The sequence below is a fragment of the Microtus oregoni genome, unplaced genomic scaffold (genome assembly GCF_018167655.1).
Source record: "Microtus oregoni isolate MIOR12 unplaced genomic scaffold, Mior012 000015F_ref0000493, whole genome shotgun sequence".
Taxonomy (NCBI): domain Eukaryota; kingdom Metazoa; phylum Chordata; class Mammalia; order Rodentia; family Cricetidae; genus Microtus; species Microtus oregoni.
Genome location: NW_024543074.1, coordinates 36,107,936 through 36,120,913, shown reverse-complemented (window position 1 = coordinate 36,120,913; position 12,978 = coordinate 36,107,936). Strand labels below are relative to the sequence as shown.

The following is a 12,978-nucleotide window of genomic DNA, read 5'->3' as shown; positions in this document are numbered from 1 at the left end:
ATGTGTGAACTGGTCATTTGGACAGCCTCTCTGTAGAGACGTACCTAGTTAGGCCTTTCATCCTTATGTATTTGCTTTGCATTTATTTTTGGTCGTCAGGAGCTTCCTACAAAGCACACACTCTGCCACTGAGCTGCTTTCCAAGTTCCTGCCCATCCTTAAAATAATTTTCTCTGTTTTTTCTTTATTGCTTTAAAAACTTCTTTATATGGACTGGAGACATGGCTCCACAGTTAAGAGTACTCGTTGCTCTTCTAGAGTACGTGAGTTCAGTTCCCGGCACCCACGTGGTGGCTCACAGTCGTCTTTTCCAGGGCTCTGACACCTGCTGATGCACATACAGATGTGCAGGCAAAACAGTCATATATAGGTAAAATAAAACATAAATTCTAATTTTTAAAAGTCTGTGTTCTTTGTTAAATTGATGTATCACAGATCCTTTTTTTCTCCCCCCCCCCCCCACTTTTTTTGTTTGTTTTTGAGACAGGGTTTCTCTGTGTAGCCCTGGCTATCCTGGAACTCACAGAGATCTGCCTGCCTCTGGCCTCCCAAGTGCTGGGATTAAAAGGTGTCACCAACCCTGCCCCGCATACACAGATTCTTTAATGTGACTTGAAATTCCACTCTTGAGAAGCAGAAATCTTAATAAAATATTTTGTATTTATTTTTTTCAATTTGTACATGTTTGTGTGTGTGTATGTGGGCACATGCCTGCCACCACGGTGCACCTTGAAGGTCAGAGGACAACTTTGTAGAGCCGGTTCTCTCCACAAGCAAGTGCTTTTACCTGCCACGCCAATCTCTTGCCAGCTCAGAGCTCTTAATTTCTACTATACCTGATTAGGGCCAGCTTTTTCCTCTAGTGGCTAAGTGCTTTTGATATTCTGCCTAGGAATCATGTTTCTGCGAGCCACGTGTGGTAGCACACGCACTTAATCTCAACACTCTGGAGGTAGTGGTATGCTGATCTCTGAGTTCTAGGTCAGCCAGGAATTCACAGTGAAGCTTTATTTTTCTAGCGTTAACTCTAAGTGGATACTCCTTTTTAATTTCTTTCCTTGGCTTTGTTCCTCCTTTTTGCTAAAACTTAGGAAGATTCCGACGTTATAGTTCACCTTCCTAAGGTCAAGCTTTTGAAAGTAGCTAGGACTGAGAACGAAGCTAGAAGAAACCATGGCTTGACTGAGACTCAGCCCAGTTAGCTGAGAAGCAGGGCTGAGATTCTCTCTGTTCTATTAACAGAGTCTACCCAAGAATAGTATTATCTTGGCATTTTTTTTAAATTCTCCCTTTATTTCACAAAACTTAAGGTATGGTCATAAAGGCTCCCAGGATACACTTACTTCTAGTTTATTTTTCTTCCTTAAGCGTTTCTGTTTACCCCATGTAAGCCCCATTCTAAGGGATGGACTGTCCCACAAATGGAAGCCAATTCAATAGCAGCAATCCCTGCGTTTGTCAGCCACGCTGCTGAGGAAATGGAAAAGCAAAAGGAGCAAGAGATTGCCGAATATTTGTTTGTGTGTGGCACCGGGCGGGGAGTTGTGTGCTAGCGTCAAGACAATATGGTAATGGAAAATGGAAGAAAACAATCAAAAGGAGTAATCAGCCTCAACTGTGGCTGAGCCCAGTGCGGTCATTTCTGGCTGGGTGCTGTCATTTCTCTACTACAGAAGTGGATCCAGGACAGAGCTAAGAGGAGGTAAAAGGCAATTACAATTTTCAGAATAAATTGGCCCTTTGTGGCATGATGTTATAATTAGAACGAGGGAAGGAGATTGACAGAATATTTCCAGTAAGTTGAAAGAAAACTATTTCTTGCTATACTAAACTTTTTGTTGTTTTGTGAATATCTTGTATTAAGTTTTCAAAATACTTTTATGTTTGGTGAAATCCACAATGTATTGTGTGTGAAGAATATTTTTCACTCATGGTTAAATGTCTTTAAGTTTAGAAAGAACTATAAATCACACATGTGTCTCACTTACACCTTTGACAAACTATTCCCCAGCTAGACCAGTTTGTACAAATTGTTCCCTAAACTGTTCTGTAGTTACTCTGAGAATTAAGAGGCCAGAACCAATTGTTGAAAGTTCAGATGGTTCATAATCTTTTTGAAGACCAGTAGCCATATGTGTTTTTACTTCAAATAACTTTCTACCTGTCTTTCTACCTAGCCAAGGGTTGCTTTGAAATGGACAGTGTGGCCGAGCGGTGGTGGCGCACGCCTTTAATCCCAGCACTCGGGAGGCAGAGGCAGGCGGATCTCTGTGAGTTCGAGACCAGCCTGGTCTACAAGAGCTAGTTCCAGGACAGGCTCCAAAACCACAGAGAAACCCTGTCTCGAAAAACCAAAAAAAAAAAAAAAAAAAGAAAGAAAGAAAGAAAGAAAGAAAGAAAGAAAGAAATGGACAGTGTGGAAGGGAGGCCTTGAAACACCAGTTCTCTGGCTCAGGGTCCCTGCTGACAGCCAATAAGTAGCATTGAGCATTAGAATACTGAGGTCCTGTTGGTACCCACAACATGCCTCTTGGGGTGCTTTATATCTGTGAGGTTGATGGTTACAGGTACTGCAGCCAGCTGGGCTGAGGAGTTAGTTTGCTTTTCTTCTGCCTTCCTTCCCCAAGGGACCTTGACCTGGATTGCATAGAATTTACCCCAAATCTCTGTAAAGTCCTCTATTACCTCCTAAGTAGCACAAGGAATAGTTCTCTCACCGGGCACCTTGGCTATGTTCCTAGGGCCTTGCCATGTCCTGGACTCTGGTAGACACTGGTGATTCAGTCTAGGTCAGGGCAAAGTTACCAAGTGTGAAATCTGCTAAGGCTAATTGAGTTTGGAAGCTGATTCTTTCCTGAGCCTCTAGGTCAGAGTCCTGCCCCCATCATGTGGAAACAGAAACAAAGAAAGCTGCTAAGCAAGTGCTGTTTAAGCTGCTCCGCCTGTAGTCAGGCCACACACAAAACCTCACATTCCCTTCTGTAGGTTCAGATGTTTGCTTCTGCTAAATGATGGGCAGGGGACAGTCTTTCCGCCTAGCCATTCCTATCATTCTTGTATAGCCAGCTTTTTCAGCTTGCAGGCTTTTGGAATCTTGAGGTACATAGTTGTCGAGAGCACCCTTTAGACTGGGGTTCTCCATGTTGCTCACATATCAGAATTGCCTGAATATCAATCTTAGCTCTTTCAGGTTGCTGCAACAAAATACCACAGATAAAATAGTTTACAGACAATAGGAAGTTAAGGGTTAGGAAATCAAAGATCAAGGCAGATCTATGATAAAGAAAGCCTGTTCCTGTTTCATAGGTGGCACCATTGGCGGTGTCCTTACATGTTGAAAGGGTTAAGACAGATCTCAGGCCCTTTCTGTAAGGACACTGATCTCGTCAGGGGACATACTGTCTTCCAAAGGCCCACCTCCTAAAATCATCACCATGGCAATCTGCAGAGTGAGCGACACTCACAGCCCTTCTTTCATATCTTTAGTGGGATAATTTAAGATGCCTTAGGCAAGGTGAGAAAACTCCATCACCAAGATTATCTCCCCTCGGAGCCTTTCACTAGTCAGTGTGATTCACATTTTAGCTTCCTATTTCACTAAGGCACAATCCAAGTCTCCAGCTTGTTTCATAGGTACTGGGATCGGAGAGGAGTGAGACTAAAAGGCCGTGAGAGGAGCAGTAGTTAAGAACTGGATGCTGTGTCCTAGATGTTACATCTGTCAGTGTTCACTGTGCAGTCCCTAGTGCACGTCTGTAGGAGTTAAGAACTGGATGTTGTGTCCTAGATGTTACATCTGTCATGTGTTCACTGTGCAGTCCCTAGTGCACGTCTGTAGGAGTTAAGAACTGGATGCTGTGTCCTAGATGTTACATCTGTCAGTGTTCACTGTGCAGTCCCTAGTGCACGTCTGTAGGAGTTAAGAACTGGATGCTGTGTCCTAGATGTTACATCTGTCATGTGTTCACTGTGCAGTCCCTAGTGCACGTCTGTAGGAGCTAAGAACTGGATGCTGTGCCCTAGATGTTACATCTGTCAGTGTTCACTGTGCAGTCCCTAGTGCACATCTGTAGGAGTTAAGAACTGGATGCTATGCCCTAGATGTTACATCTGTCATGTGTTCACTGTGCAGTCCCTATTGCATGTCTGTAGGAGTTAAGAACTGAATGCTGTGTCCTAGACGTTATGTCTGCCGTGAGTTCACTGTGCAGTCTCTAGTGCATGTCTGTAGGAGGGGATCTGAGTGCTGCTGTGAGCATAGAGGAGTATTGCATCAGCCCAAGGCCAGCTGCGTCAGTAGCGTTTCTGATAGTTTCGATTCATGGCGACTCTGGGGGAGGTTGAGTTTCACAGGGATACTTCCACACCTGATTTGGGAGACAAGTTAAGTGAGTATTAAACATGAAGTAAAGAAACTAGTTTTAGGCTACATTTAGAAGGTCACCAAAATAATTAGCCGTACTATTGATGGAAAAACAATCAAAAATCCCACAAAAACACCATAGCCAAATTTGAGTGAGCATGTCCCCAGGAAACACAGAGCTAGGTTACCCCAGGGTTCATGTTCCAGAGTGGAAGAGTTTTATATTCAGACTTTCTTTGGACTGCTGACGCTCTCAGATAATGACACAGAGACTTCTTATTAATTATAAAAGCTTGACCTAACTAGCTTTTATAACTTTAACCCATTTATATTAATCTGCATTCTGCCACGTGGCTCATTACCTCTCTTCCATACAGTACGTCCAAATCCCTCCAAGTCTCACTGGCAAATCTCTGCCTCTCTGGTTCTTCTACTGAGTTCCTCTCTCTCCCTAGAAGTCCCACCTATCTTCTCCTGCCTAGCTATTGGCTGTTCAGTTCTTTATTAAACCAATCAGAAGGTGCCTTGGCCGAAACACATCTTCACAGTGTACAGAAAGATTATCCCACAACAGAGTTTTATAAATAAAACATAGAGAGTTATAAGCCAAGGTATTTTGAGAATACATTGGTGGAAACATCAGAGAGGTGGTTAGAATGGGGGAATCTCTCCTACTGGTCTCCATTCTTAGCTATGGGGTTGGAAGACGTCAGTAATTTCCAAAAGATTTTTATCTGTTAATCAGAGGATGTTATGACATGGAAATGGGCAAGGAATGACTATTTAGAGGGCTAAAGCTAGCCCAAGAGGAAGTAAAACTTAGGCTCTGGACCTGCAACCTTCAAACCTTCCCGTATCGCTGCAGTTCTAATCAGTCAGTCAATCTGTGCAGACAGGTATGGAAAGGGTCCCCAGCAGAGGCAGGGCAGAGCAGAGGATCATGTTTGGAGTGATAATAGGCAGGCAGGAAAGGGCAGTCAAGGTACTACTATTGAGAGACTGTTTCTGCTAGAGTGCTGGTAAGGCGTCTGAGTAGACAGTCCACTCAGGAGAGATGATACTTGGCCACTACTGTGTCCCAACTGCAAAGTGGTGACTAAAGGTGTGCACACAGTTGTGTGAACAGTGAAGGTGTGCACTTACTTAATGTCTATCATACCTGATCTGACAGTGATAAAAAGTCATTTTATCCTCACATCACCTATTACAAGGCATCCCAAGGTCCCTCAGGATCTATCCAGACATATAAATATATAAATAGCACATGTAAAATGACCAGCTTTATTTATGATCACTTAGCCTCATCTTTGGATGTTTTATTATCCTTTGTTCTTCATTATTAATTTTTTTTTAGTGTAAATGGAAAGTATCTAATTGTCTAAGTTTTCATCATACATTTAGATATAGGTCTCATGTGGGGACAATGAATAAAATGAGAAAGAAAACTCATTGCAGAAGACAGATTTCCAGTCATGTGACCCTTCTTACAGTGCATAATGTGTGTACAGTGAAGGTGTGCACAGCATAGTGTGTGTACAGTGAAGATGAGCACAGCATAGTTGTTGAATAGTGAAGATGTGCACAGCATAGTGTGTGTACAGTGAAGATGAGCACAGCATAGTGTGTGTACAGTGAAGATGAGCACAGCATAGTTGTTGAATAGTGAAGGTGTGCACAGCATAGTGTGTGTACAGTGAAGGTGTGCACAGCATAGTGTGTGTACAGTGAAGGTGAGCACAGCATAGTGTGTGTACAGTGAAGGTGTGCACAGCATAGTGTGTGTACAGTGAAGATGAGCACAGCATAGTGTGTGTACAGTGAAGATGAGCACAGCATAGTGTGTGTACAGTGAAGACATGCACAGCATAGTGTGTGTACAGTGAAGGTGTGCACAGCATAGTGTGTGTACAGTGAAGACATGCACAGCATAGTGTGTGTACAGTGAAGATGAGCACAGCATAGTGTGTGTACAGTGAAGACGAGCACAGCATAGTTGTTGAATAGTGAAGATGTGCACAGCATAGTTTGCCTTCCTCTGCATTCCTCACTTGTCTCCAAGGGAAGGGAAATGTGACTCCTGCCTCCCCGGAGTTTTTAGTGTCTGTTCTGTCGCACAAGCCCTGATTTCCTGTGCCTCTAGATTTCCTGAGAGCAGTAGAGTGAGCTTCATGTAAATGGATTCTTTTAAATCTCTAGCAATCTGGGTGTGGTAGTCCACCACTTTAATCCCAGCATCAGGGAGGCAGAGTCAAGTGGGTCTCTGTGAGTTAGGGGCCAGCCTGGTCTACATAGAGAATTCTAAAATAGCCAGAGCTAAGCAAAGAGATCTGTCTCAAACAAACAGTCTAGCAGGAGATGGAGGTTAGCTCAGTTGGAAAGTTTTTTACGTTAATTTGTGAGGGTCTAACCTCCACACTCAAAACAAGCTAATAAAATAAGTCACAGACATTTAATCCTAGTACTTGGGAGGCAGAGGCAGGTGGATCTCTGTGAGTCCAAGGCCAGCTTGATCTTCAGGACAGCCAAGGCTATACAAAGAAACCCTGACTTGAAAAATATAAATAGTTATAAGTACTTAAAAATACTAACATTGTGTTGTTTACCGCTCTAGCTGGCAGCTTATACCTGGGAGAGCCAGCCTAAAAATGAGGCAGACTAAAGCCTCATGCAATAGTCAACTTATTCAGAGCATCAGACAATTTATGCTCTGAGTATTAAGAAGAGACACGTGAATAAAGTGTACAGTCACAAGGACAATCCCCATGTGGCAAAAACGTGTTTTTCCAATATAGGTGTATAAACAAATCACATTATCCAGTTGTAGTGAATGAGCTAAAGTGAACTCCTATCTGTTACACTTGGGAGGGGCAGGAAAGCACATTCCAAGAACAATTCCCTGTTTTGAAGAAACTAAGGTCACAAGATTCTTGTCTTGGAGTTTCCTCACAAGCACTGTGAATTCTCCTTACATGACTCCATTCTTGGACTGTGTTCCAGCACTGTGTTTTAAACTAAATGTTTAAAACTGAACATCGGGCATCAAAGCAGTACAACTGGAAGCATGGGATACCATTTCTTTGCTTACCATTTGGGAAGTGTTTGTTTGTTTGTTTGTGATGAAGTGCTCAGAATGAGAATCCTACTCCAAACAGGCTGAGTACCAGTTTTGGAAAAGAAAGTCTAGAAATGTGTTACAGGTATTGTAAACATGATTATGCCCTTTAGTTCATTCCTAGGTATTTATGTCAAAAATAGTCATCGATGCCTATAAAGATGTAATTGCAGATTTATTTTCAATTATTTTAAAAATTGGGAAAGAATCAAAATTGCTTACATTGCAGAATCAGATCAATTATGGTATATGAGTGTGATAGAATATTTCAAAACCCTTAAACATCGTGCTTTGAAGAAAGGGCTAGGGTGTAGCTCAGTGATAGAACATTTATGCTGTCTGTGCAAGGCTGGGGATTCATCCCTAGCACTGCAAAAACAAATGAGAAAAAGAAGATTCAATATAGTTTAATTCTTTTCCCCTCTCCTTCTTCTTGTCCATATAATTCTTAATTGTTTATTTATTGTGAGAAACTACTCCTTAGGAACACAGATTAGTGATGAACTTCTATGGAGCCCAATCCAAAGAATTCTCTGCGTTCTCAAATCACTTTGCACTCTGAAAGATACCAACCTTCCTTGTATCTTCAAATCTTTCATGGACTCATTTTCTGAAGAAATCTGCATATGCCTTCTTTCTTGGTTCAGCCACACCAAACTTACAGGACACCGCAACTCCCAGGACCGCAATAAATACACCAACAGTAGGAACCCACAGACTCCTGGCCAGAAGACCATGCACCTGAAGTCTCCACAGCAAGCTGGAAGTCATGGCAGTAAATGTCCTCCACACCAATGTTCTCCCAGTTCATATGGATGGCGTTCCCCAGCGTGCAGGTGCACAAGGACATGGAAGACCCAGAGCAACAGCCAAAGGAAATTCTTTTTAAAATAAAATTTTATGGCACAGCCTAGGTTTGCCTGAAACTTGTGATCCTCTTGACTCGGCCTCCCAAATGCTAGATTACAGGTGTGTACAGCCACACCCAACCTAAGACAAGCTCATAGTACTTCAATTTATAAAAGAAATATATGTAAATAATTAGGGTTATCTCTGGGTATTTGAAATTCATTCATGCTTTAAAAAGTTTTCTAAATGGACACAGAGCATTTTTACTAGAAAGCTGAAGGCGTAAGTCACAAACAATGCCACACCAGTTTGGAATTATGATTAATAGGGTGGTATTTATTTAAAGGGGAAAAAACTTACAGATCACCGTCCAACAGCCCTCTACGCAACCATGAAGGGAGTCTAGTCGCTGGCAGAGCAGGAAGTGAAGAGAGCTAGGAGAGGGAAGTGGCCGCTTTTTTAAAGGGCGAGAGACCACGCCCCAGTGGGCTGGTATCTCAGCGGCTATAGGCTGGAGGAGTGGGAGGACCTCCCGCAACAGAAAACAGTTATTTTAAATGGCATCCTTGTGGGTTTTGTTTTGTGTCGTGGTAAGGACACTAAACATGAGCTACGCGGGGCTTTCTCTCCAAGCTAAACCCTGCCCCTAAAATGTCTTTTTTGAATAAGAGAGCCCGACACAAATGACACATATTATGTGACTCCATTTATATTGAATTTCTGGATCAGGAAAATCCATAGAACGGAAGGTAAGTTAGTGCTTTCACAGGGAAGAGGGAGGGGCCAGTCGATGACTGCTAAGGGGACTGGGTGGCTTTGGATATGAAGTCAAATTCGGAAAATAGTGGGGCTGATGTCCACCCTCGTGAATGTACTAAAAAGTACTGAGTAGTGATGCTTACAGTAAACTTCATGGTATGTGGTCAATCTCAATACGCTGTGTCTTAGGAATAAATGCAGTTAGAAGAGCTCAGAACAGGGACTGGGAGATGGTGGGTGAGAGAAGGTAAGAACAAGGTAGGGACTGTATTAAGCTATATTTAAAAACTACAGCTATCAGAGATGCCCATGAAGCTGGAGAGGGATGGTTCCCGCCTTTAGTTCCCAGCACTCAGAAGGCAGGGCAGGTGGATCTCTGTGAGTTTGAAGCCTGCCTGGTCTACAGAGCTAGTTCCAGGACAGCCAGGACTACACAGAGAAACCCTGTCTCAAAAAAAAAAAAAAAAAAAAAAGAAAAAGAAAAAGAAAAGAAGGAAGGAAGAAAGAAAAAAGAAACAAATAGAAATACACGTATATGACTCTTTGTCTTTAGGGTTATTTTTCTTTTTTGTTTACTTATTGTTTATTTTGAGACTGTAACTTAATTGCATACATATATATATATATATATATATATATATATATATATATTCCTAAATATAACCTTTTGAGTCCCTATAATCACCTGCATGTGTGTTTCCAGGGCTGACCATTTAGCACCAGACAACTAATTGGTGTGTTCTTCTGGGGCGAGCCACCTCTCCTGCTCCTGACTTTACTCAGTTGCCTTATAATTCATTGTGTAGAGAGAGTTGAGGCCTTGTGGGCTTTCACCTTTACCATATCCTTGTTCAGCTCACGTGTGGGCAGTCACATTGGTGAGACTTTTTCTGATGTTCCTGAGAGACACAATCTCACAGCAAAGTTCCCCATCTTCTGGCTCTTACATTCTTTCCACCCCTTTTTTGGTTCAGGGTAGTTTTTTTGTGGGGGAGGGGGTTGTTGGAGAGTTCTTTGTATATTCTGGATATTTAACCTCTGGCAGATGTACAGCTAGCTAAGGTTTGCTCCTATCCTGTGGGCTTCCTCTTCTTCCCGTTATTTCTTTAGCTGTGCAAAAGCTTTTTAAGTTTGTTGAAATGAAGCAATAAAGTAAAGCAGGTCAGGGATTTGTAATCTAGATTTTTGTTAGGAGATAGGTTTCACAAATATTCATCTTCTTATTATGATTCATAATGTGAATATATTCTTTGCGTTGAACGTTGTATTATGGCATGTAATTTGGGGATGGGAAGTCTGAGGAAAAGGGGGTAAAAATTCATTACAGTCAATAATTAAACCAGCTATTTTCTGGAAAGAAAAAAAACCCTAAAAGTTGAAAATAATTGGAAGCGAATTTTTCTGTAACTACAGCACTCAGAATTCACTTTAGAATTCTGTCGAGTGGGTCCCCTCATGCCTCTGCTCTCCTCCTTCCAAATTGTGAGGCAGTTAGCAAGCTAATAACTTCCTTTAAACTGTGTCTTTGTATAAACTGGGCATGGTACCCCACACCTTTAATCCCAGCACTTGGGAGGCAGAGGGTGAATCTGAGACCAGCTTGGTCCACATAGTGAGTTCCAAGCCAGCCAGAGCTATATAGTGAAATCCTGTCTCAAATAAATAAATAATATATAGACGTGAAAGTATTGATAAAGCATGTTTCATAAAAAGACTTCAATACCTTTCCTCTGATTTATACATACTATTGGTAACTCAGTTTGCTCATGTTCTCATAGTCCTTAATTTTACAAAGACAGTAAATAGGGACTTTTTGTCATCAATGTTTTTACCATTTTAAACCAGAGTAACATCAGGCCAACACTGCCGAACCTGAGACATCTTGTCTCAGATGAACAGGCCAACTCTAGCCAATCGCATGTTTTTGTAAGGGAAGTGCTCAGGTCCATCCTCTAAAGCACATGTTGGGGTCACTGTGGCACAACAGAGACCTTTCAGTTAACACCCTGCTCAACCAGAGTTGTTTCCAACCTGGGCCTCTCCAGAGGTGTGCTGACCCTTGGCTTAGATAAAACCATGAAAGATCTGTTGTTCAAATCCTGTTTGGGTCTTGCATTTCAGACAGCAAGGAACAAGGCTTTAAGTGTCTTGGATTTGCTTGAAATTTTATCTGAATCCATTCTGTTTTTCGTTTTGTATTATTTGAAATTCAAGAAGCAGAAGATGCCTGCACAATCACTGAGAAAAAGACAGGTTTGAGCTATGTTTGGACTTGTTAACTAAGACCTTTATTTTCTCCTTTGGAGGGAAAAAAAGTCAGTCTGGAGACATCTGGTTTTGAATCTGGACAGAACACCCACATTGCAGGCAGCCTCTGTTATTCCATGACTTAGTTCCCACAGACAAGCAGGGCAACGTGCTATTCCAATAGCAATCAGCCTAGGACATATCAGGCCATTTTGAGCTCTGTGTATGTGTTCTTTTTTGAGACAGGTCTCTTGAGGGCTACAATTCAAAGAATGTAAAATGTTCTGATTTATTTATTGTCTTCTGAGAGACTCTTTTTCTTGACTTCATTATAAATATAGATTCCCATGAGGGCTGCAGAGACGGCTCATTGTGTAAGAACCCCTGCTGCTCTTCCAAAGGACCCAAATTTGGTTTCCAGCGCCCGCTTCCAGCAGCTCACAACTCCCTATAATCTAGCTCTGAGTATCCAACACTCTCTTCTTGCCTCTTTGGATACCCCCAACGCACGCACATACACACACACACACACACACACACACACACACACACACCTCCTCACACACATAAATATAAATAAAAATAAAAACTTTTTTTTTAAAAAAAGAGATTCCCAATGAAAAATGACTATTATCAGGGTCTTTGCCAGAGAACTGTATCTGATACAGTGGGTTGTAAAGATGTGTAAAATGGCCTAGGTCTTGATCTTAAAAACTGAAACAGCAGTAGAATTTGTTGAAAAATAAAGGTAAAGAATTTTAATTTCCCCAGCTTTGACACACACTCACTTTCACTCAGTGTCCATCCTTCCAGCTGGTTTGCCCTGGAGCCCCCTCTCACTTTCCCACTAGAGTGTGTATGGCACAGAGGTGAGACTTATAAGAACTGCAATCAGAGCAAAACCGGAACAAAAGCCCTGGCCTGTAGCTTGCACATCAAGCGGGAAGACCGTATCCTCTCGTCTCGGTGGATCCCAGAGAAGCAGCCATGACATTCTTTGCCCATCAGTACCTTCCCTGGAAACGCTGGAGAAAACTAGAAATTATTCTAAGATATGACATGAAACCTGGGGGTCTGTTGGCAGCCATAGTTCTGCCACTGTAGAAATGAGTGGTCACAGCAGACCCAGGACAGCTCTCCTTAGCAACTCCTTATAAGACTGCCATGGGCTGGCACTGATGGATAGGCATGGTTCGCTGTGCCTGTAGGATTTTTGCAAATACTGGCTCATGTCAAACACCGCCTTTCCTTCTGAGTGCCTGCAATGTAGCCCGTGCTAGGCAAAGGGTCCTGTGAGACCAGGCTCTAGAAAAACCCTAGGTGTGGCATCACTCATGAGGTTCCCTCGCTGGCAATATTCACAGCACATTGCTGTCCTCTGGGTGAAGCCTGCCTTCCTCTGGACTTTAGCCCATCGGCCATTTCCCCCTCTGCTCATTCTGCTTTATAGCCTTTTATGCCATATAATCTGTGAGTAGGAGCCAGGTGTAGAAGTGGTATATGCCTATGATCCCAGCCCTTGAGAGGCCAAGGAAGGAGGATTGAGAGTTCCAGACCAGCAGGGACTAGGCAGTGAGGCTCTTGTCTCAAAACATAAAAATTAAAAAAAAAAAAAAAAAAGCACTACCCTGTAACTAGAAGTAATTGT

The 12,978-nt window shown here is 42.4% G+C and overlaps 1 protein-coding gene across 4 annotated transcripts in view; it reads left to right on the top strand.

Annotated features, from left to right (window-relative positions):
* Specc1 (sperm antigen with calponin homology and coiled-coil domains 1) overlaps window positions 1-12,978 on the top strand; it is a 267,140-nt gene that overhangs the window by 204,055 nt on the left and 50,107 nt on the right. Inside the window, exon 13 of one of the 4 annotated variants that reach the window (XM_041664026.1) lies at window positions 8,123-8,354. The exons of the other annotated variants lie outside the window; for them this stretch is intronic. Coding sequence (XP_041519960.1) covers window positions 8,123-8,167 — 45 coding nt within the window. The 3' untranslated portion in view covers window positions 8,168-8,354. Of the gene's footprint in view, window positions 1-8,122; window positions 8,355-12,978 lie in introns of those variants that run through there. 4 annotated transcript variants of the gene reach the window in all.